The sequence below is a fragment of the Polyodon spathula genome, chromosome 3, assembly GCF_017654505.1.
Source record: "Polyodon spathula isolate WHYD16114869_AA chromosome 3, ASM1765450v1, whole genome shotgun sequence".
In the NCBI taxonomy this organism is placed as follows: domain Eukaryota; kingdom Metazoa; phylum Chordata; class Actinopteri; order Acipenseriformes; family Polyodontidae; genus Polyodon; species Polyodon spathula.
This window is the reverse complement of record NC_054536.1, coordinates 94010759-94036358: the sequence shown is the minus strand read 5'-3', so window position 1 is coordinate 94036358 and position 25600 is coordinate 94010759. Positions and strand designations below refer to the sequence as shown.

The following is a 25600-nucleotide window of genomic DNA, read 5'->3' as shown; positions in this document are numbered from 1 at the left end:
AGTCTCAGTTCAGTGTGTTCCAGCCACTGTAGCAGGTCCTGGATCTCCATTGTTACATCCTGTACCTGTTTTATGTCATTTAGAAAATAACAAAAAATCAATACACTTTAATAACTTGTAGTTACAATTTCAAAATCCTTGTATATTCAGTTTTTTATAAACTTTCCCAAAATTAATTTGCCATGCCTCTTCTTAGCCAACCAAATGCACCAATAGATACAGTTGCTCTCTCATTCTGATATAGGTCCAGCAGACCCACCTGACTGAGGTTGTTCTCCAGCTCAAGCTGCCTCCTCTCTGTCTCACAGTGGACAATCTCCCAGTGCTCATTGAGATCCTCCAGTCTGGCCTGCAGCCCATGAGGGTTGTCCCCTGCCCCAGCCTCCAAAAGCTCCCGGCCAGCCTGGTTCAGAGACTCCATAGTGCGCACGTGTGACATCACGTCATTCCGCAGCACCTGAGAGGGCAATGGGGGTGAGAGTGTCACACGCCAACAGAATTAAAACCAATCTAGAGCATCACTGTAAAACATCAAGCCAAGCATGCTTTGGAAAGCATTGCTCTCACTCTTCTGTGCTTTGAAATCTAAGCATTCAAATAAAGGTCTGTTTACAATAAAGGAGTAGTTTTGGGTAATCAACTAAAACCTGTGGCCTACACCCTACCAATAGAGGAATTAAACTTTAAGGAAATGCAAACAGCTCTCTCTATCTTTCTCTCTGAACTCCAAGTGCTATGTATTCAAGTTTGGTAGTTCTTTTTTTGAATTCTCAAGGCCTTTTCCAGTTGCAACTTTCTTTTTTTGTTTGTCCTCGAGGTTGTTTCTGTGGACATGACTCTGTCACTAGAGTGGCTGCTTGCTGTTAGAGATCCTGCTATTTATAATCCAACAATTTCCGCTCCTTATATTATTTTTTGATTGTTGTCTATATAAAATTATCTACTTACCATTCTTAAATGGCTACTTCACGCAAGAGAACCTTTGCTTCCCCTCAATCCACACTGGAGGGAAAGCATATGAAGAGATCACTGGGCCCTGCTTGGCAGAGGTTGCATGCACTTTCTGTGGATCAGTTCAGGAAGCAATTGCGGCCTGTGATTCAAAATGTAACCTAAACAGCTACTATCCTCTGCGCTTTTAAACAGGAGGTTGCTGATATTGCTTCCTCTTTGAGACAGCTAACTGCCAGGCTGAATATCACCAGAGCTGATCTTCGACAGCAGAAAGACAAAATGAAGCAATGCAACACTCATATTGATGCTATACGAGGACAGAAATCGTCACTCGCTGTAACATCATGTGGTCCTCGGGATTCCAATAAACCACGCACCGCGCTATTTCAATGCCTTTGACTCTTCCAGGCTGCTCAAAAATCTGCTCCGATCATCGTGCAGGGCCAAAAGCTCTCTTTTTATGTGGATTACTCTGCTATAACTGCTGCAAAGAGGAGGGCCTTTGGTGAAGTGAGAGCGAAGCTTCGCTCCCAGGGAGTGGACAATTTCTTAATGTGTCCAGTTGAAATTCAAGATAATGTGTATCTTGAAATTCAGTCATGGAGGGGAGGAGCTGTCCTTCACTACTCCTGAAGAGGTTGATTATTTTTTTCTGAACATTTTCAGGAAACGATGGGCTCGATTGATCCCTCTGTGCGCAGGACCCTGTGCTTCTCATCCCTTGGTCTGGATGGAATGTCTGTATGGACTACCTAACTTTGCTACGGATTACTACTTTTCGTACCTTCACGGTATGGAAGTGGAAACATTTTATTCCTTCTATAACTGGAAGTGACCCTTCAGGTCTGCACATTTACACTTGTTTCTTGACATTGATCTAGTCATTATGAAAGGTCCTCAAAGAGATAGCTATACTGCAGAGGATATAATAACACTATTATAAATAATACTGCAGTTCATTAGTAATAATTTGGATACATTGCTGTCTATGATCTGTATTACTACCTGTGGTGTTAATGTTATAAACCTTGAATAGATGAGCTACTAGATTATATGCATGTTGTTTCCAGTTGTTCAATTTGCAGTTCATTTTTCCTGCTTGCGAGATGGTTTAGCTCACAACAAGCACCCTCAGGGTAGTCTGGTTCACAATCACAATTGTTTTATTGGTTGAGGGGGTGGGAGGGAGGCTAGGGAGGTGGAAGCAGGGAAGGGGAGGCTGAGATTTGGGGGTAGATAGGGAGTGGAATCAACGAGTGAGAGGGAGTACAGATGTTAACTGAGACTTGAGATTTCAACCATCCTATAAAGAGAGCACAGTGCTTAGATTATCTCTTAAGAAAAATACACTGTTGAATAACATAGAGGTCTCCATTGCCATTCTCTATGCACCAAATATCTTAGGCGCACAGTTTTTCGACCAGATGAAACATACATTGGCCTTATTGAGGAATATCCCTGTTATAGTGGCACAGTTGTTTGAGTTAATAATCTTAATAATAATATTAAGTGCATATTACTGTTCTTATTATTAATCTTTGTATTGATGTATTAATGTGGCATTTTTTTATTGTAATGTCTCTCCCTTTTCTCTTTTCCCAAAAGGTGGGGAAAAGAAAAGAAAAATCTATAAATATAATTGTTCACAAAAAAAGTTGTTTCTGTGGCAACTGCAATGTTTATAAGAACAGTACTTGAGATGGGCTCAGTACTTGCTAGTACACAGTACCACCACTTCTATATTCTAATTTTTTAGCAATATTCCTTGCATACCGGCACTTCTTGTGGCCAGAAATATGATCTAAAATGCATGTGGAGATTTTTGAAAGTTGACGGTGCCTGCTTGAAAGTGCAGAGATCCTCTGGAGTTGTATCTCCCATGTGGATTATAATCTGCTAATGAGACCACGTGCCATTCTCGTAGTTGTGAAGATTTACCACCTGAGTCATTGTGGAAGTTATTTTGGCAGGAGCTCTGTTTGGTGAGTATGAGTGCGAGTTACCTGCGTGGAGGGCAGAATGTGCCCTATAGCCTGGATGTCACCGGTTCAAGACCAGGCTATTCTATTGCAGACTGTGGTCGGGAGCTCCCAGGGGGTGGCGCTCAATTGGCCAAGTGCCGCCCAGGGAGGGGGGAGTTTAGGTCAGCCAGGGTATCCTCAGCTCACTGTGCACCAGCGACCTTGTAGTCTGGCCAGGCACCTGCGGGCTTGCCTGTAAGCTGCCCAGAGCTGCGTTGTCCTCCGACGCTGTAGCTCCGAGATGGCTGCATGGTGAGTCTGCAGTGTAAAAAGAAGCAGTCGACTGACAGCACAAGCTTCGGAGAACAGCGTGTGTTTGTCTTCGCTGTACCCGAGTCAGCTCAGGGGTGGTAGCGGCGAGCCGAGCTTAAATAATAATTCGATATTCGAAATAGGGAGAAAATAATAAAAAAAATTGGCGAGTACTACATAAAAAAAACAACAACAACAAAAAAAAAAAAACTTGCGAGTTATTGTAGTTAAATGTTGCAAGGTCACATTTCTCTTTTTTTCCATTTCAAGCACTGCATGCAAACATATTCTTTTGCTGACAGCTATGTCTGTTACAACATCAAAATCTTCAACATGGTGAGTATTTCAGTATTCTGATCCTAGTTTCTGATCCTACATTTATTTGTGACTGGCATGTAACACTTTACATTATGTTGGTAGCTGGAAACAAATTCAGCCTCACAGTATATAAGCTGGTTGCTAGATATGTCTTATTTACTGTGTTGTTTGTACATTGTAATTGTCTTTTTATATATTGTAATTGTCTTTTTTATTGTTTCCCAGGACGCTCTTGTAAATGAGGCCTTGGTACTGTCGCAAATAACGTTGAATAAGCTAGGCTGGTTAGTAAAACATTGAATCCTTTTGTATGGAGAATCTCAGTAGCTAAGTCTCATGGTTCATCAGCTGATTCAGATTCAGTTGTATTGAGTTTGCCCACTAATGATGATAAACAAACTACAAGTTAGGTGCCTGCTGATATGAAAAACAGTAAGTTTTGGCCCCCTACTGTATTCTGGATGAATGGCATCCCTTCTAAAGTGATCTTGTGTGAGCAGAAAGAAGTGTATAGTAACAATGTGTACAGATCCAGAACTATTGTACATGGTGCAGAAGTAACCCTGACACATAAATTAAAACATAATCCTCTTGTTAATTGTGCATGTAATATGTGCCAAAGCAAGTCATCAGTGACTGGGCTCAGACTTTGTCTGGCATGCAGTCATTTGGCTAAACACTGTAGAATCTTGTTTGAATGCAATGATTCTGTAGGTGTTTCTTTCTCTCATTTAAATGTAAACCCAAAAAGATATTAAGAGGATTGAATGCATGAGTTGTGAAAGGGTGTAAAATGGGTGAAAGGGTGTAAAATGGGCGCATCTGGGAAAATTAGAATGTGAGGAAGGTGTCCCTACTAAGCGTGTACAAGTCTCTTGTAGGTACGAAGTCAAGGCCATGGCGACTCACACCTGTGATGCGAGACGATGGATTCGAGAGCCTATTGTCGTGTTCACTGAACCTACCAGAGTGGAACCTGAGACCGAAGTGGAGTCTTGCTGGGAGTGAGCTGAAACCCCGGACATGGATTGGAGAATTTAAAATGAAATGTATTAATGCAATAATATGTGTTATAATCCTTTGTATTGTTTGTATAATCTTTAGTTTGGAAAATTGTGTAAGTGTGTAATCAAAAGTAACGCGTAATGCTGTTTTAATTCTTAATTGTGAAACTTATGTATTTTCTTTATATAAAATCATGCAGTAGAAGCTGATATAGTTTGATACAAGTGGCCAGTTTTTAGGCAGTTTCTTATCAAGATGGGCTTGATTCCCAGAATTGAATGCTAAGTTTCTGCAGCACCCTTTTTAGCCTAAGAAAATGTTGTTAAATGTTGAAATAAGGTTTAATATGCTTGCTTTTTACTATAAACTATTTGTGCGTGTAAGACCATATGCTTAACACTGCCTGTTATAATAATATACATGAAATTGTTTCTCATCAAGATAGGTTCGCATGTAAAATAGTTAGTAATCGTGTTCTATAGGGAGTAAACTGTCTAGTTTGATTCTGAGTTAAAAGATGATGCAACATAAAGATATATTGTTTGAAAAATAAAATAAGAAGCTTAAAAAGTAATTTTAAGAAAAAGAATAGAAGATGGGTTTTAAGAAAGTAAAAACTTTATAACTTGCTGTGAGCCTGTCTTGAAGTCGTGCCAGAAAGTGGAGGGATAGTTGACATGAAGAGCAGAGTTCTCTTATCAAACAGCATCAAGGTTAGAGTGTCTTCCCACCATAGAAAAATTGGAAAAAACCTTGATTATCGCTGGAAATTGGAAAGCTAAGTGCACAGCTAGCAAACCGGTTTTAGCTGGTTTTTGTGCCGCTGAAAAAAATAGGAGGTTGTCCGCAGTTCAGCTGAATTCATGCTGTTAGGAAACTCATAGGACAGAGACATTACAATCTTACACTTAAATAAAAAACAAATAGATTATCCATGAAAAGAAACTCATATGTTAAAAACATAAGATGGAAGCTCCCTATAATATCTGTTAAGCACATGCCTGTAAAGAGAGAAGGAAAACTAATTTGAAGAATAGAATGGCATGAGGGAATATATTATTAGACATTAATACATATAATCAATACAATCATAACTAATAGTGTTGTATATATTTCAGACAACACTCATATATTCGAAATAATATTATTTTCTTTGTTTCTCCTAGCTTTTTAGATAGAGGAGGGGTCAAGAAATGAGCGGGTGAGATCATGATTGGATGTGTAGACCAGGTGTTATATCTTGAAAAATTGCTGACACAAGGCTCTAAATTTTTGGGCTGTTGTGTGCCAAAGAGATAAGAATTAGACTTGATAAAGATTCTCCATGTATTCCTATGGAGATGAATCCTATAAAAACTCACACTTTTCGCAAAGGGTACCACATTCAAGACCTTTGCTTGACAGGGTGAAGTGGTCCATCACTTGCAGATCTCCACCAGACTGATTCCTTTGTTCACGCTACTTTTCCTTATACTAGGAGGTAAGCATATTACTAACATTATTATATCTTACATGTATTGGTTGCATTGCTATAAGGTTTTGAAACTATGTTTTGGTTTTAAGAGAGTGTTATATTGAATGAAACTGAAATATAGGAGTGGGTGCTTGTAGACCGCATGTGTTTGAATTTGGAGGCCTGATCAACCTACCTTTTTCCAAATATTAAAAGCATTTTAATAAACCGAAGGAGCATTGCTCTGATTCGTAAAACTTAAAATGACTGAGTCTTGAGTCTTTCTTTTCGATTAAATAAAGGTTATATGGACTTACTTACAGCTCGTCCAGTGCTCGAACATAAACCACTAGGAGTTTATAACATCTCTGTCCTCCTAACGTCTCCCCTGAGTTAAGAGTGTGCAGAGTAAACAGAAAATAAATAAGACCGAATAAAAAGAGTAGGTGAAAATCTGCAAAACGCAGCAGACGTGACAGTATGAGTGGGTACATCTCCTAGTTAAATATATAAATAACAATAAATAAATGAATACATAAATAAATAAATAACAATAAAATGTGGTTATCATCAAGCGTCTGTTGTTTCCAGCTGTCCCTCTCAACTACCTTGTGTTTAGCCAGCTCAATCTCACAGGTCTGCAGGTCGATGCTGATTGGCTGGCTCCCCTGCAGCAGGTCTGTGGTGTGTGACAGCCAGGTGTGTAACTCGTCCAGGGTGTGCTGGAACTGCCCCAACCCCAACAGAGCAGACTCCAGCTGGTGCTGTAAAGGGAGACAGTTATAAATGGTCTAGTGCATACCAAACAGAGCAGCAAGAGAATTCAGTGATTCAATGCAGGGATTTTGTAGATGTTAATGAACTTTTAATTAATGTATGTATGTACTGTACATGCAATTATTTTCTCTGCCAAACTATATATATATATATATATATATATATATATATATATATATATATATATATATATATATATATATTTTTTTTTTTTTTTTTTAAACAAATCCACCAAGAATAGAGTAGTAGCAGTGCAACAATAAAAGTAGTGCCTCATATCTGTGTCATAATATTAAATGAGTGGTAGTGTACTGTGCATGACTTGTGTACCTGTCTGCTCACTGTCTCCCTCTCCAGGCAGTCCCAGCGCTGTCTGAAGTCAGTGAGTTCCGTGCTGCCTGTCTGCTGCTCCGAGCTCTGGGGGAGTCTGGAGGACAGACGGTGGTTTAAGCATTCCATCTCAATCTTCTGCTGGTACAGCTCGCGCTTAAACTCCTGCAATGAGGAAGTCCCATTTTTACATGCAGACATTGTGGTGGTTGAAACAGAAAAGCGTAATTAAAATGATATGCATTAAGCACTCTGTCACAGTCCTCTCGTGGTTCAGAATATCGGTCCAGTTTCTTAATTAAAATGATATGTATTAAGCACTCTGTCACAGACACCACTGGGTTCCCTTTCTCAATCCAGTTTCTTACCTTCAGATCGCACAGCTGCTGTTTAACTGTCTGTAGGTCGACTCCAACGAAGAACTCTTGGGCAGCTCTTGTCTCTGCTGAAGCAAGCCACTCAAACTGCCGCTAGAGAACAAAGTGCCTGTCATTCTGCAGGTCACCGAATCAAAAACACAATTCAACAGCGCTGTAGTGCCATTAAAAAACGTGTCTCTATAGAGCCACAACAACTGTTTTGATTCAGATGGGGATACTCACAACCTAAGTTGCTGTATTTTCTTTTAAATACTCTCCAAGCAGCGCTGGCTCAATTCCTTTAATTTCAATTTCAATTTATTTCAATTTATTTTATTCATATAGCGCTTTTCACAAGCGCTTTACATGTCTGTTAAACAGAAAGAGGTATGCAGTATTCCATAATAGTTGTATGTTATGTTTTTAATTTGCTGTATTTCTGACTCAAAAGAGCACACAACATACTGTGGCACTAACCACTAGTGCGTGACTTAAACCCTAAAGAAGTAAAACATGTATCTATTTCAGTGGAAGAAAAGACATTTTTTAATTGAAGTTTTCAATAATACACAATGGCAGCTCTTGGCCTTTGCTCCTAGTTTTTGATTTGTTGCTCAGGAACCATGTGAAGAAATGCATTGTGGTTATTTGTGAGATGGCTGGAATATCCAGTTCCAGCAGGAGAGGGAGCTCTACCTCTATTGCTTCCTGGTACAGCACAGCTGTCTGGAGGCAATCCTCCAGTTTGTTGTATCGCTCCGTCCACAATGTACTCAGGTGGTTCCACATGCAATACAGCTGCAAGAGGAGCAAATATACAGTATTAAAGTGCTGATCATGAACATGATGAAGGCAGCATTGCTGAAAGTGTCTCAACACATGCTTACCTCATCTAAGCTCTTGGTTACATCAGGTTTGTCAGTGTCTCCACAAGCTGACATCAAATCCACTCCCAGAATTCCTAGCATGTCCAGGTCCCCCTGTAGGCTGTCGACGTCTCCCCTGAGAGTCTGTGGTAAGAAGAAACATTCTCCTTGAATACAAATAGCTGATTTTTGCTACAACTCAGGAATTATCATATTCACCCAACTAACTAAGCTCTGACAACCGCACCTGCTGCAAGTTGTTGTGGTTCATCAGTACATTTGTAAAAACATCTTATTTTGCTGAGATCAGATAAAGAGAAAACAAAAAATGTTAAAAAAAAAAACAATAAAAAGAAAAACAGAGAACTGTTAAAACAAGGTTTCTTCTTCCCCATTCCACTGTGTGTCAACCAAAATCATGTTACAATATCACAGAACCAAAATCATGATACAATATCACAGAACCAAAATCATGATACAATATCACAGAACCAAAATCATGATACAGTATCACAGAACCAAAATCATGATACAGTATCACAGAACCAAAATCATGATACAGTATCACAGGCGGCATGGGGATGTCACTTCTTTAAATTTAATTTAAGCTCTTTGTAGTATTCACTGTAGTACTGAGACACAGTGGGTAAAAAAAAAAAAAAAAAAAAAAAAACAGTTCTGAGACATACCCAGAGCAGAAAAATGAATTGCTTTTTTTCCCTTTCACAGTAACCCCCCTTTAGGTTCAGTGAGCTTAGTCCACTTTAAGGCCTGTCTATGTTTGACAGCTAACACACTTAATGAAGCTCTAGTGGTATGGAGACCAGTTTGATGCTTGTTTTCCAGAAAGCAATCAAATTGCTTCAGGATCAGCATATAATCAATTTTCTGGAATTTATGGGAAATACAAGCAAATTTGTGTCACCTGGTTTTTCTTTCTCTCAAACCACCCTGGCGCAATGAATAAGGTAGTTCAGGTAACGAGTGACCAATGAGAGGAGGGCACATACCTGCATGGTGTCCAGGCTTTGTCTGATAGAATCTGGGCTGGATCTGGTTCCGTTTAGTTCCAGGACCGCCTGCTGGGTGTCGTTCAAGGTGACTGTAATGTCAGCGAGGTCACTCCAGAACTTGCTGGCCAGATTGAGGAGGTTCAGCAGCCACTTCTCCCTGTCCTTGGCCTGGGCCCGAGTCTCCTCCCACTGCTGACCTAAATTAGACACTCTCTCCTGGATGGCTGAAGAAAAGGGAAACAGCCCTGTGGGTTGATTTGAAAAAAATAAGGAGCTGCTTTATGAGCGCCCTGGTGGTTGAAACCAAGATAATAATAATTTAATAATCTTTATTTTATATAGAGCATTTCATAGTGGACCACCATTACAAAGCGCTTTACAGGATACAAGACTAGGGTGTGGGAACTACACATCAGCTGCACAGTCACTTACAACAACGTCTCACCCGTGAGATGGAGCACAAAGAGGTTAAGTGGCTTGCTCACGGTCACACAATGAGTCAGTGGCTGAGCTGGGATTTGAACTGGGGACCTCCTGGTTACAAGCTCGTTTCTTGAGCCAAAAGCCATCACTAGGGCTAAGACGAAGCATTGTAAAACAGGCAACCAGTGACTCTACCAGTCACTCTGATACAAGACCAATACTACTTGTGTTTTCCAAGTACCATATCGAGGCTATTTCTCGCTTGGCTCATGCAAGTGAAGTATGTAACCTCTACCTTGTATAAGCTATAAATACGGTACCCAATACAGCTGCTTTCTTTTCTACCTGTGCCAATAGCGCTGTCCCCAGTTGTCTGCGCGTTGGTGATGAGCTCGTCAGCCTGTGTTCGGACCGTGTTCAGCCCCAGCTCCAGCTTGTCTAGCTCAGACAGGGTGTGCCGATTGTCCTCTAGCTGCTCCTGGATCCTGGACGACTCCCCTCGCAGGGTCACAGGGGCCTGCAGCCGGCTGTGGAGCCTGTCCAAACTCTCTGACATCAGGGACATCCTCTCGGTCAGCTGCAGGGAGAGGAGAGGCCTCAGCATTTACATGACGAAATTAATTGTGGGTATACAGTGAGAAAGGGATCCAGCCTGGATCATCAAAATCTGAACAAGTTTACAACTGCTTCTGTTTGACTTACAAAACAAGAACCCTTGTTTAGATTCTGGTGTGGGACATTAATACCTTTATTCAGATTAACTAAATGATACACAGTCATCATGTTTTGAAAGAAGCAAAGAAAGTCACATTGTAAGGTTTATGACTTAAGGTAATCATGGAATTAATTACTTTATTACGCTATAAGGATGAGACCAGATCATGTTTCAAATCTTAACTACGTTTACCATTTCTTAGTTCCAAATAGGCACACCGATGGTCCTGAAGATCTGCAGGTATTGGGAGCTTCTCTGTGTCACCTCTATGCCTGATATTTATACTCTAGTAGGTGTAGAGATTATGTGACAACATTTTGTTTCTGTTATCTTACAAATTGTAATAGAAATTAGTTATTCAGTTTTTACTCCACTCAGATGCAGCTGATCACTAAGTTTTACCACATTTATCCTTTCCCATACTTTCTTTCACATGGCTCATCGTTCATTCATTTTAAGCCTTAACAGCTGGACTTATGCCATTCACCTCCAGCAAACTAACATTAACAACACATTTTCAATGCGTGTTGGTTGCATAATATTTAGCTAGCGTAAATAGAGCATAAGTCTTGACTCTTAACTCTTACCTTAAGTATTGGTACCCCATTTCTGCAATAATGGATGATGTGGAAAGCAGGGCCTAAATGTGTTCTTGGAAAGGTTATAAATCTATTTCCCAACCTATTTGCCTTTGGGATCATTTGCACTGCTCACTGTGTCCTGGTGCAGTTAGTCAACCTTTTTATTTCAAATATGTTTTCATCTCTGGGTCTCAGTGACATGAATCAGCATTTTCAAGAATCACACCGAAAAGTAATTTTCCTTCCTTCAGTTAATGGAGCTATCCAAACCTGCCATTAGTCACACATTCCCAGTAACCCTGCATGTTGGGTACAGTGGATATCTCATTTGGTTTGAATCATCCCCTTGTTACCTGAGTATAGCGTGGCAGTGCCTCCTCCAGCACACAGGCAGCCTGCCGCACCCTTTCCTTTATTGTTCCGTAAAGCTCTTCTGCGGCCTTGCTTTTTTCTGCAAAGGTCTCTCCCTGAGCATGGCTCAGCTCCACCAGCCGGACGCTCACTGACTTTAGCCTCGCTATCAGGGGCTTGTGCTCTGCAATCAGCTCTCTCAGCCCCTGTGTTGAGGGAAGAAGCTGATTAACCATCATATTGGGCCTCATTTATTTTCTGTTTCCACTGGTTGAAGCCCGAACTCATTATGTTGTTACACAAAGCTGAATAAAACCTGCTGAATAATATTACGCTAACATAATGAATTAAATATCGCTTTGTAGTTTTCCATATACTTATCAAAAACTGACTGTGACATTTTTTGAAATCTAACATGAAACACTTTACCACTGTTATGACTTCCGGCAGACTTTTGCATTATCAATTTGTAGTTACTTTCATTACATATTGTTAAATAAAATATCTAAATTATGTTCATATGGTTTCATTTTTTTTTTTATGTCTCAATCCTAAAATTCAAGGCGATGCAAAACTTTTGACCAAAGCTGTATACTGCACATGGGAGTTTACTAAACTCACAATAGAAGAGATCAAATATACCTGTAACAGCTCCTGCTGTTGTTTGAAATCCTCATAACTAATTGAATGCAAGGAGAGCTGGCTAATGAGGGCTTGGGTTTCCTGTAACCATGGCGATACCTCGCTGTAAGCCTCTGAGAACTGTGAGAGCAGGGACTTAGCATGCTCCAGCTGCAAGGCGGTATTGGAGTTCTTCAGGGATACGCTGTGGCAGCGGTCCCGCAAAGACTCCAGGTGGGACTAGCGTTGGGGAAAAGAGAAAACAGAGAGGGGCATGGATAGAAATGTGATGGAAATGTGGACACATTGATGGCACCAGCATCCCTGATATACCAAACACAAGGCAGCTAGTTGCTTGATAGTGTGTCTTTAGATATTCCAGATCTCTACCAGCATCTTTCATTCAGGCTTGACTGCTTTAACTGACATGAAGGGTATAATTACAAAGCTGTCAGATGCTTCCTCTCCTTCATTAAATAAGTCTACAGTACTTCTCACCCACATTCTCATAATCTGGGAGCGCTCTTCTAAATTGTTACCATAGTTTTTGATTTATTTAAGTGCATCTGAGACAGTTTAATACAGAAGCATCGGGAGCAGGAAAGTATCAGTGGAAGCACATTTTAAATACGCTTTTGATGTATTTTATTGATAGGCCACAACTGACAAGTTTTAACCTTAAGCCATAGGTCAATAAAAAAAAATAATAATAATAATAATATAATAATAATAAATAATAATAATAATAATAATAATAATCTTACCTCTAGTGGATGTTTTTCTGTTTCCTCGTTGTAACTGAACAGTATTTCAGCTATTTTCAGCATTTTCTCCAGATTATATCTATGCTGCAGAATCTCAATTGCCAAATTCAGCACACACACACACACACACACACACACACACACACACACACACACACACACACAAATAAGTTAAATTGTAATGCAATATATTCTAAAAACAACAATTGGTACTTTTTAAGGTTAAAAAATCAGTTACAGGAAAACTAAAGACTTTCAATGTGAAAATCTTTCCTGAGCCTTCTCAGGCAAATAAGGTATTGCAAATTTAGAAATTTTATTTTCTTCATCAGGGAACATGAAGGGATGGTGTGGTGAAGTGCCATAACTGAACACTATGCACCAACTTACTAGTAAAATCATAGCAAAGTGTAGTGAAGCACAGAGGAAGCATTGTAAAACATAGGCAACCAGTGACTCTAAAGAACTACTAGTGAAATTTACCATGACAAACATTCATTTGGACAACTTCTTGAGTTTGAAATCAGTCATTACACAAATATTGAATAATACAACATTGCAGTCCAACAACTGAACTGCAGTACACTGAGGGTCCTTACCTTCTGCTCATACATCTGAGATGAAATGACCTCTTGGTCCAGATGGATGTTGCAGAGTTCCTCAACTTTCTCTTCTGTACCTGCGACCCAACCCAGTTCCTTCTCCACAGCCTGCTCCAGCTGAATGCAAGATATTCAAACTGGGTTTGTACTTCTCATTTTGATGGCTTTCAAAATCATGTTGCACAGGATACATTATGTCAGGTGTCAACTTCATACACCTGCATATTCAAATTCTAAAGCATAGCCACGGTGCAGCTCTAGCTGTGTGGTAATTGCAGGTGAATTCACTTCCTTATTAAAATTATACAGACATCGATTTTATACTTAAAATATTTCCACTTTGAAGGAGAGCTGCAGACAACCGGCATATGCAATGGCCAATCCTCAAGCAGCCAATGGAACCACTATCTCTGGATTTTGCTGCAGGTCCTCATTTAAAACACCCCTTACTGTACTGTACCTTCTGCCTCTCAGTTGCAGTAAAGAAGCTCTCCCCTGAGCCAGACTGACTGGCCCCGCTCAGCAGCTCCCTCTCCACCCTGCCCAGCCACAGGTTGAGGTCTTCCTGGCTGGAGGAGCACCTGGACGAGGCCTCCAGGGCTTGCTCGAGTTTTTGCAGGACGTCAAAGCTGTTCAGACTGACCACCGAGTACCTGATCCTGAGGCTGTCAGTCTTCTCCTGAACCAGCAGGGCCTCTTCATCTGTAAACAGAGAGAGAGGCTGGGTTGAGAACCTTTCTAGCATCGCTTACACAGAGAGATGCTGGGCTGAGAACCTTTCTAGCATCGCTAACACAGAGGTCAGTCTGATTGACATTCTCTAGACCAGATGTTTCCAATCACTCTTTTAGAGGGTCATTCCACTCCAGGTTTAATAGGTAAAATTATATTATAAACTACTAAAGGGTCTGGATTGAGGTTTAATTGGTTCAACTTTATCATTTAGAACAAGGTTGGAACAAAGAACCAGGAGTGGAAGGGACAATGTTGGTCACCCCTGCTCTCGAATTTTTATAGCAAACAGAACTGTTAATTATATAGGTTATATGACCTAACAAGTTATTCATGTTATTTGTCAGTTGGTTTCACAACACTACTGCATTTACTGTGAGGTGCTCTTTTTGAATTATTCCAATCATAGTAGAATTATACCTAACATCAAATGAATATGTTCTATTATATGACTATTCTAATCCTAATTACTCACGGTGTATATAGTTCATGTATTTTTTTTCAAGGGAAAATAAATTGTATGTGTATGGTAAAGTCATGTACATATAAACAAGATAATCTGTCATGTGTACAATGTGTTGTGTAAGAGATGTCATCTTGTTCTGGTCTACCTGCTCAATCTGTGCAAAACAAAGTATCTTGTAATACAATTTCTTATTTTGTCTGTTATAATAAGAGGCATAACAACGTATTATACTTCGCAAAAACAGATCTTGTGCTGCTATTAAACATAAAAACAGTTCTTTTAATATCTTTTTTTTGTATATATAATTGTGTCTGTAATGAAATCTGTATGATAGCTGAATTGCACTTGGATTATGACAAACCCTTAGCAATTGTTGATTTCTTGTTTGTGGTTTTAGACGTACAGGGTGGTACACGGTTACACACGACTGATACTGACCTGATATACACTCCATTAGTCTCTGACCCTTTAACATGACTTCCTCCAGACTCACACTTTTGGATTTAATTTCTTCCACAGCAGCCTGCATAAGAAAAAGACAATGCCATGTTCATAACTTTTACATGTGTGCTGTTTAAATAAGATATCTCACACAGGTCTATATACATATACACATACACAACTTCTAGTAGACTATGATATTGAAGTAATACAGACATCTGACATTTCCTTGTTTAAGATCAGATGGAGATTAGAATTACTACATAGCATAAAGAATATTTAGTATAGGGTGCTATATATGTGTAATAAAATTATTGAGAACTTGAGCAATGTAATAAGCAATCATGTACTTGAAGTCACTTCATGTTTCCAGGCAGGTCAGTTAGCAGTGCTGATACCTGGGCGTGGTCAGCAGCCTCCTGGATGTGGCTCACATGCTTCTCTGCGGTTCGAAGCTCAGTCAGGTTTTGCTCCATGGAAAACAACCACTGCTGGAAAGTGTCCGTGGTCTCCTGGAAGGCCTGTGCTTTGGGGAGGATCAGCTCCAAACTGCGGTGCCTGTCAGAAACGAAAGGGATATACATTTATTATTTATTTACCCATTGAGACTGAGATCTTGCTTAAAAGGGGGTCCTGGAAAATGATAAAAAGAGAATGTATAAAAAAAACAATTACAATGTACAAACAACACAGCATGTGGTCCAAAGTTAATTAGCAGCATACAGAGATCTAACAGTAGAATAAAATCTATTTATTAAGGTGAAGTGAAGGATAAGCATTGGCAACACGTACTGATTAATTACCCAATACGATCTTTAAAGCCAGAGAAAGAAAGATGATCAAATTTCATGTTCGTACGATGATGGAAACAATTCCATGTCTTCAGGAATGGTGTGCCAAACAGAATTCTCCCGTACGTGTTCGAACCCTCGCAACAGCCAAATTAACTGAATTAAAAGTGTAAACTATAGCCAACGCTAGTCCTTTAAAAACCATAAACACAAAACAATACCAGCGCAAAATCCTCTGACTCATCAGTGAGACCTAGCCTAGTTGTATGTACACGTGACAATGATGTGTCAAAGGGGAGCACTAGAACAAATCTGCAACATGAATTATACAGTACATCTAATGTATGTACTTTTTAGGATACCATTTATATTGTAGTATATCAATGAAGGGTATATTCTTTTCCAAGAGTAATACAATTCCTTTTGCAGTTATTGGCTGAGTTAAGAACCACTTTTCTTGAAGTTGGAGGGGTGAGGGGGCAGAACGCCCTAAGCCTATACAAATCACACAAACGGCTCAAAATGGTTAATATTTTCATTCTGTTGAATCTTAATTCTATTTTTGTTTTTTTTACAGTCACCATTTTTAAATCTTTTGGATGTCGTGGTGCATTTTCTCTTCCTTGCCATTATACCTTTTTGGTCACAGCATAAATTCAGTGCAGAAGATAGCTGCTGTACAAACCTGGTTTCACCTCTGCTGTAGCTGGGATATGCTGCTGTACAAACCTGGTGTCTGCGTTCTGAAGCAATGTCTGCCACCTCTGCTGCAGGTGGGATATGCTGCTGCAGACCTTATTTTCTGTGCCTTGGCTCTGCTCTAGGAGCTGTGGCCCATCGAGAATCATTATCTCCAGACTGGGTCTTCTGTCTTCCAACAGGCGCTGCAGAAGCTGAAATGTAACCAAATCATATTAGTGCTGTAGCCCTTTATATTCCATCAAGGATGGGTAGAATATCTGTATTTCACTTTATTCTTATACCCACAGTAAGGTTACCAGATGACTCCATGTACACTAGGACAGTATGTTTTACCTGCCTCAGGTACTTTTCACAGCAGGACTACACTTACCACAATGCACTGGGGTGTGAGTTGAAAAGCATCGAGTGTCTCAAACTGTCATAGTATACATGGAGTCATAGTAACCCTACTTATACCTGAAATCCCAAAATATTTTGCAAGAGAGCAACATTTCCTGCTGCTGTGTTGTCTATTATTTTCCTGTTGCTCTGCTGTAATTTTGAAATGAATTTTTCTTTATCAGTGTCAGGACACAGCACACTTAGGGAGTTCAAGAAGGAGTGACTGGGATTGAAATGCAGCTCAGTTTCACAGTTAAAAATGTTTGCTTGCTCAAATGAAATCCTAACTTGAACACAACCTGATCTAATACATAACCTAGAGGAACCTGTTATTCAGTACAACCCCAGATTATTTCCTGATGAATAGGCTACGAGTGTATGAGGTTCTCCCAGCAATACTGCTGTATAAAATGGTTGTCTGTTTGGGCCTTTGGATAAGGTTCAATAGCAGGTGAAACACTTAGTTTCAGATATCCAGGCTTCATTGTGGATGTCTAATTAAATTTCTGTTTATACACTAAAACTTTAGTTTAAAAGCCCAGACAAAACTAGATGCCCTGTGAAAATCTAAATTGGACCTGACCCACAAAGATAAACTTCCAGTAATAAATATCATGGTGTCTTCTTTTCCTGAACAGTGAGAATGACTATTCAGCCTACAAGCTGTCATCTAATGTATTACATTCACACAACTCAGTTTAGTTTTGATAAGTGAGTACTATCACAAGTTTCAGGTTCCAGCTCACAACACATCAGTGAAAAGGCATTCTAAAATATCCTGCATTACAAACTACTAGTTACCACCACGGCTTTGAATACAGCTAAAACCAGATCACTGCAAGGAGATAGATTCAGCTGATCTGCTCAGGTCATCACTGCAAATAAGACATCAGATGGAATTATGCTAAATACTGTACATACATTTTTATCAGTTACAAATGGTGCAGACTGTTTAATGACTTAATCACACTATAGAGAGTCAGGGGCAGCTCTATAACGCTTTCATGGCAGACAAAACGTTTCCAGCTGGTTGGTGCAGCAGCACTGTTCCTTTGGGAGGCAGTCCTGCCGAGGTGGGACCCTATGGCCTGTCAAAGATTTTGGTTGTTTCATGAGGGCTTAGGAGAGATATAAAGTAGAGCAGGGTGTCATGAGTTGGCTGGATTGTGGAGGAGGGGTAAAAGCTCTTCGGGGCTGGATTGAGCTCCACCTGCAGCCTCCGTTATTTAATTAATATATTTTTTGTAATGGTAGCCATGTAAATTCAACAACCGTTATGGAAACCATTTAAAGCACTTTGCAAGGCGACGGGATAAAAAATATAATTGAAACTCAATATTTGAGCAACTTTGGCCCTAAGAACTGCTCCGAATGATTATAAAAAGGGTAAGGAAATTTTAGGCAACGAACTGAATAAATGCTACAATACAGTACCTTCTGCTCTTGTAGCTGGGCTGTGACCACTTTCACTTCGGAAGACGGGGGTTTCTGAGTGATTGTCAGCTCTTCAATGTCACAGACCCAAACCAGTAATGCCTCCAGGTTTTGTAGAAATGCTTGTGAGTTTCTTGAGTCCTCTTGGAAAGTTAAGGCACATCGTGCAACCTTAGCAGACAGACAGAAAATGTTTGAGAACTTATCGTGTAGAAAAGCAGACATACTTACTGGCATTGACAAACGCATGACGCGTTTGGAAACTGTGAAAAATTGTTTCTTTAATATAAAAAAGGGCAAATCTATTGTTAAGTTTAGCTGATTTCCTTATGCATGAATGAAACTCCCTGCTAGTTACCTAGTTACCAGATACATACTTAGACAGCAATTCCTTTCAGATTGGAGACACAATACATCTAAAGATCTCTCTTTATTAAGAACAGATTTCTTGCAAGACCATTTTCCGTAATAGAAGGATTGCACTGTATTTGTAAATGCATGTAGTACTGATAAACCTAAAATGAATTTATTCCTCTATCTTTGAGTTTCCATGACACCTAACACCAAAGGGAATCCAAAACTGCTGGTGGCAACCATTTTCAGAATTAGCTTTGGGACCCAATATTGTGCTTTTTTTCTTACGATCTTAGACATTAATTGACATGTTTGGCAGATAGCCATTCGTTCTCAAAAAAAACTTTTTTTGACTTGCGTCAGGCCTGAGAGCCCTTACTGTACCAGAGAGCTCCATGGGACAGCTATCCAGCACTACTCTTATGAGTGCTGTATATCTGAAACATCCCTTATACATATTCACTAGGAAACTGGAAGTAGTATTACTGAACACTTAACTACAATAGTGACTGTACTGATACCTTTACTACTGTACTCATTTCTCACAAAATATATTCCACTAGATGTCCCGCCTTCTTTTGATAACTGTTCAACGTATTTTAACCTTTTAATGTATGAACACATCTTTAACATTGTTCTTTGCATTTTGGGCTGTGGTGATTTTCCACATTTGGTAACCCTGCGTTCTCACTCTATAAATATATTGCTACAGTTATGCCTCCAAACAAACTTGCAATCCTTTTGTAAGATGTGGTACCTTGTTTATTGTGTTCTTGGGTTTATTGTAAACTGTGTTTTAAAACTATATATTTGCTAGTAATTATTGTTATATTTACCATTACTACAATATTTTGTATAACTTGTGAAAAAATATAAATTGGGAAATAACGTATTAATGAAGAGCTCTTTAAAAACTGAGAATAATCCTCTAACCTCTGCTATAACTAATCAAAACAGGGTTAAAAGAAAATACAGTCCTTAGCAAAACATTCCTACAATCTTTACGGCTTTGTGGACGTGTGTTCTCAGTGCAGGACGGATTTCAGTCTCAGCTCCTCAGTACTGCTCTCTTGAACCTTGGGAGCACAACAGCACTTCAGTCTATGCTCTCCAGCACTGCACTCCAGAGAGACAATAAAACCTTCTGTTTTCTACTTTCTGGCACTGCTATTGAGTACCTCAATGATCACTCAAGCACCATGGACCTCTTTTTCCAAAAGTTTTTTTTTTTTTTTTTTTTTTTTTATTTTATGAAAGGAAAATAGAACAACTCAAGATTTTTAAGGATGTTGAAGTCCACTTTGATGTTTCTTATTAGGCACATTAATTGTTTTTCTTTCACGATAAATCTTTGAAGAACATAGGTTTTTCTTTTTTTTTTTTTTTTTTTAAACATGGCCATCCTGCATAAAAACAAAACCTAAAACACTCAGTGTTTTGTGCGCAACCTCCTTTCTCAGCTCTCCAACGCTGTTCCATTGTCCCTTGATGAGCAGAAAGGAAATCAAAGAGAGATTTACATCATTTGCTTTCTGACTCTAACGATAACTAGCACACTCCATTATTTTCAACACCAAGTAAAAACAATACCATAGACACATTTTTATAGTGCAGTAATATTGATAATCTTGTACCTTTTTGTTAAGCACACTCCACTTATCCACACTGTTGTCTTGATCTGATATTGACTGCTCATCATTCTGAAGCTGTGGAGAGGAAGGCAAATTACAAGAAAAAGAAAAGTCCCATTACAAACTGAATTCAGAGGCTTACGTTATTGAGGGGGTCTGATTATCAGAGCTGTCATATATTAGACTCAGCAGCATTGTTGTGTTTTAACAATTACTTTAAATGGATGATTTTTAATGTGCACATTATTTAAATCTGTCACCACTGAATCTTGCTAAAAGGACAGTATAAAATAAACTCAAGTAACCACGTGTGTCAGCCTTGTTCTTTAAAGACAATGGCAGAATCAATCCATTCAGGTCCGTTTTCAAATGGTCTTAATCTGATCTGGCTGAGAGTATGACTATATGGTTTATATATTTACAAGCCATTGTTTTTGGACATGAAAGAAGGCATACTGTACATCATGACATATTGAAACCTGTACTTTAGTGAGGGATCATGAAATAACTTCCACTGTTTTTCCAACATTGTTTAAGGAGTTAATGCTTCAAGTTTAAAAAAGTGTTTATTGCCAACATTTCATCCAAAATCTCCTAACCATGAAATCCTGGCAATTAACAGGTTAGCCTCTTAAACATGTGTATTAGGTCAGTGTTTCTTCTTGGTGATGCACAGCACTGGGAAGGTAATATATTGACCTCAGAGAGCTCCTCAGCAACCCCAGTAAGGACCCTCACAGTCCTTGTGATAATGGGGTCTCCCCCCTTCTCTCCTGATGGATACTCTGTCACTTCCACGATCTCCGTGACAGTGGTCTCAGTGACCTCAGTGATCTCGGTCACTTCCCTGGTAGCCAGTGGCTTCCAGGACCAAGGGCTCCCTGAGCTGTGTTTCAGCACTCCTGCTGTCTGCTGCCCCTGTCCCCCAGTCTTGTCTTTGGGTTGGTTGCAAGAATCTGTGATGTCTTTCTCAATGAGAGTTCCATTTTGGGGGATGTTAACAGGAGAAGTCTGGATTGGGCTCCAGGCATTGTCAATGAGCCTGTCCTCTGTATTGTTGTGAGTTTCCGCGTCGTCCTTGTCTTTAAGGTTCTCCCCTCCCCAGTTCTCAATGAGGGGAGGACCTCTGTGCTGGTAACACTCTTTCAGGAAGTCCTCCTCTGACTTCACCTGCTTGGACTTCCGTCCTAGGCAACCGGGTCTGCTGATGGAATTCCCCATAGTCCTAAAGCCAAGAGGTTACTGAGGTGTGTGGATGCAAGACCCCGATTCATGCATACAGGCTGATGCTTAGCTGCCTAAAACAAGACAAGGCCATGGTAAAACAAAGATGAATAAAAAGCATGCTCCCACAACTCCTCCTCTCCCACCCACAACATATGACAATGGGCATCTACGGCTGGCTATGCCTGAATAGAACAGGTGGTGACACTTTAAAAATAATTAGGGTTAGGATCAGGGGCAGTCATTTGTAAGAACATTCTCATGAAGAGGAGCTTATTTTAGAACTACTAAATAGATATAAAGCTAATGCATTTCTGCTACCCTTGTATAAACTATAATGCACATGCTTTAAGGTATAACTTCAATGCCGTTTATTGTCAATTGGATATAGAACAGAGAAAATACATCTTCAATGTAAGTGTGGACTTTGATGACAAGCATCTGCACTGGTAATAATGTCCAGTTTAATCTGCTGTTGGAATTCAGTCCCCATTCTGTTCCATATCAGACAATGAAAAAAAAAAACAGATTAGGACATCCATAATTACAATTGGCAGAGGCTGACAACTCTGTTTAATCTGCAGTTAACAAGTAAAGATCCACATTTTTTATGTTAACTGGTGACTATTAACAGTTGGTACATATAGGATTAATGTTTTTTTTTTTTTTTTTTTTAATTTCCTTAAATATTGTTCTTTAATAAGTAAAAATGTTAATAAGTTGAAACTGTTCTACAACTTTTAACAAAAAAAAGTTAAAAATGTCACTTGTAAAAAGGAATTACAAAATGATAATATTACAGAATTTGTGTTTGAAATTAGTACATCTGAGTTCTAGACCGAGAAAGCGTGGAGAAGTTTATTGCTTAGGCAATACATTGATTTGCTGATAAAGGTGCTTTTATCAACAATATTTCCCTGGTGTGTTCCCTGTCTCTTTATTTACTGGGCTGCTTCAACTCTGAGAGCTCCCTCCATCCCTGCATTTATAAATATCTGTTCCTAGGTCCACAGAACATCTCCCTCATCGGTAAACACTCTTGTCCAGAATAAAATATCTGAAGAGGCAGTCCAGGAGGGACACCATTATGTCCCCCAGATCTCCAGCTGAACAGCAGATGGACATTGCCAGCAGTAAAAGCCTGATTCTATAGAGCATTTCGGAGAGCAGATGGGCACTGCCAGCTGCAGAAGTGCAGCTGGCTGGCAATGCCAAGAACACAATTCTTGTTGACTTCTGCTTAGAGACATATGGTCCCTGAATTATTCAATTTGGAATTGGTAAGAGAAAATAGTTTTTTTGTAAAAATACATGCTAAAATAAGGAATCAATTATTGACGTAGAATTGGATGTTAATTCCCATTGATTTCTCCCTAGTAAGTTATTGTTGGACTTTTCTCTGCCTATTTTTTTGTGCACTAGTCTAGTTTTTAAAATATTGCTTTTTCACTGGTCTTACCCACAACAGAGTGGGCACTGAATTAAGTGGAACTTTTTTTGGAGACACTGTTATTGTATGAACCTGTGGCAGGCTGGTGAGTGGATAAAGGCCCAGAGACAGACTGCAGTTCAAAAAATCCTAATTTTATTATAAATAAACATAAAAATAAAGTGCACAAGGGCAAAATAAATCTTTAAAACACAAAAAGACAGACAACAAAACTTACAAAATTAAGGTTTCCAGGCTGGGCAATGCCTTCACTGGATTCACAAATCACAAAAACCACAAACACCACAAACACCACAAACACCAACCTGCTTCCTCAGCTCCCTCCTTCCAAATGAGAAGCAGAGGCCTCCTTTTATGTCAGGGGGCTGATTGATCGTTAATTAACCTAATCAACCCCAGCCACCTGGGCATAATAAACCCAGGCAGGTAGGGGAAATTAACCCCATCCCTGCCAATTTAAAAGGGCAGAGCTTTGCTCTGCCACCCCCCCCCCCCCCCCCCCCCCCCCCCCCCCCCCCCCCCCCCCCCCCCCCCCCCCCCCCCCCCCCCCCCCCCCCCCCCCATGTACAACGTACACCGGCCACAATCGGCCAACTCCCCCCTTCCCCCCACCCCCCCTCCCCCCAAGAGTCCAATTATGTCCCTTGGGTGGGCTGTTATGGTGGGCGGGGTTGATGTTGGATCCCCCAAGCCTTCTTTAGTTGAGGGGGCCCCGGATCTCCAAGGTAGTACGGCGACGGCGGCCCGGCTCCCTCTAGTGGCGGCTCCTCACCCCTCTCTGGCTCTGGGAGCGGCGGCGGCTCCTCACCCCTCTCTGGCTCTGGGAGCGGCGGCGGCTCCTCACCCCTCTCTGGCTCTGGGAGCGACGGCGGCTCCTCACCCCTCTCTGGCTCTGGGAGCGACGGCGGCTCCTCACCCCTCTCTGGCTCTGGGAGCGGCGGCGGCTCCTCCTCCCTCTCTGGCTCTGGGAGCGACGGCGGCTCCTCACCCCTCTCTGGCTCTGGGAGCGACGGCGGCTCCTCACCCCTCTCTGGCTCTGAGAGTCACGGCAACTCCTCACCCCTCTTGGGCTCTGGGAGCGGCGGCGGCTCCTCACCCTCTCTGGCTCTGGGAGCGACGGTGGCTCCTCACCCCTCTCTGGCTCTGGGAGCGACGGCGGCCCCTCACCCCTCTCGGGCTCTGGGAGCGATGGCGGCTCCTCACCCCTCTAGGGCTCTGGGAGCGACGGCGGCTCCTCACCCCTCTCTGGCTCTGGGAGCGGCGGCGGCTCCTCCCTCTCTGGCTCTGGGAGCGGCGGCGGCTCCTCACCCCTCTCAGGCTCTCGGGAAGGCGGCTCACCCCTCTCTATTGGAGTGACTGGGGCATCTCCCATGTCTACCCCCAGGTAATTAATCACCATGAGGGCAACCTCTGGGAAGGACGCTGGGTGGTGTTGTTCCTCCCACTGTTCCCACCTCTCCCCATCTCGACGCCACAGTGTGTTGATAACTATGGGGAGATCGTGGACGAGGTCTGCCTCAGATGGCATCAACCAGTCCCAGATCTCCTGTGACTGGTGGTGAAGGTGGTGGTGCTGGAGGTAGTGGGGTGGCCCCTGATGCCCGGGGTGAATACTGCACCTCTTCCTGGGCCTGGTTGTAGGGGCATCCTGCCCAGTTGTGGCCGTCCTCCTCACACCAGCCACACCAGTTTGCCGGTGGCACATCTGGGCAGGACCACCAACGATGGTCCTCCTTCCCGCACCAGGAACACCAAGGGAAGAGGCTGGCCGGGTCCTCCAGCAGTGGCTGCAGCAGCTTACATTTCTTCAGCTGCTGCTTGTCCTGCCTTTGCCGCTGTCTGCTCTTCTTTCCCATTTAAAAAAAAAAAAAAATTATCCCAAAAATTCCAAAAAAATAAAATAAAATATTGCTCTGAGCCTCTAGGTGGCGCTATCCCACTCTGACACCAAATGTGACAGGCTGGTGAGCGGATAGAGGCCCAGAGACAGACTGCAGTTCAAAAAATCCTAATTTTATTATAAATAAACACAAAAATAAAGTGCACAAGGGCAAAATAAAAATCTTTAAACACAAAAAGAAAGACAACAAAACTTACAAAATTAAGGTTTCCAGGCTGGGCAATGCCTTCACTGGATTCACAAAAAACACCAGCACCAGCACCAACACCAACACCAACACCAACACCAACACCAACACCAACACCAACACCAACACCAACACCAACACCAACACCAACACCAACACCAACACCAACACCAACACCAACACCAACACCAACACCAACACCAACACCAACCTGCTTCCTCAGCTCCCTCCTTCCAAATGAGAAGCAGAGGCCTCCTTTTATGTCAGGCGGCAGGGCACTGATTGATCGTTAATTAACCTAATCAACTAATCAACCCCAGCCACCTGAACATAATAAACCCAGGCAGGTAGGGGAAATTAACCCCATCCCTGCCAATTTAAAAAGGGCAGAGCTTTGTTCTGCCACAGAACCATATTAAGATGTGTCATCCACTAAAAGAGTCAAGCTACAAAATAGAGATTGTAGGCTGGAAATCCTTCTTTTCATATTTGTGTAGGGCCT

General features: G+C 41.1%; 1 protein-coding gene across 1 annotated transcript in view; it reads right to left on the bottom strand.

Moving 5' to 3' along the window:
* The window catches only part of macf1b (microtubule actin crosslinking factor 1b), a 62364-nt gene extending 40143 nt beyond the window's left edge, over positions 1–22221 (bottom strand). Inside the window, exons 1-20 of the mRNA XM_041242678.1 lie at positions 21037–22221; positions 20341–20412; positions 18353–18523; positions 16565–16728; positions 15443–15602; positions 15042–15126; positions 13866–14107; positions 13403–13522; positions 12804–12911; positions 12061–12279; positions 11421–11624; positions 10117–10348; positions 9346–9572; positions 8357–8479; positions 8166–8267; positions 7479–7580; positions 7111–7275; positions 6612–6767; positions 260–457; positions 1–65 (exon numbers count right to left, since the gene is read on the bottom strand). The exon at positions 1–65 is cut by the window's left edge and continues 64 nt beyond it. Coding sequence (XP_041098612.1) covers positions 1–65; positions 260–457; positions 6612–6767; positions 7111–7275; positions 7479–7580; positions 8166–8267; positions 8357–8479; positions 9346–9572; positions 10117–10348; positions 11421–11624; positions 12061–12279; positions 12804–12911; positions 13403–13522; positions 13866–14107; positions 15042–15126; positions 15443–15602; positions 16565–16728; positions 18353–18523; positions 20341–20412; positions 21037–21558 — 3437 coding nt within the window. The 5' untranslated portion in view covers positions 21559–22221. The remainder of the gene's footprint in view (positions 66–259; positions 458–6611; positions 6768–7110; positions 7276–7478; positions 7581–8165; positions 8268–8356; positions 8480–9345; positions 9573–10116; positions 10349–11420; positions 11625–12060; positions 12280–12803; positions 12912–13402; positions 13523–13865; positions 14108–15041; positions 15127–15442; positions 15603–16564; positions 16729–18352; positions 18524–20340; positions 20413–21036) is intronic.
* Positions 22222–25600: the final 3379 nt, after the last annotated feature.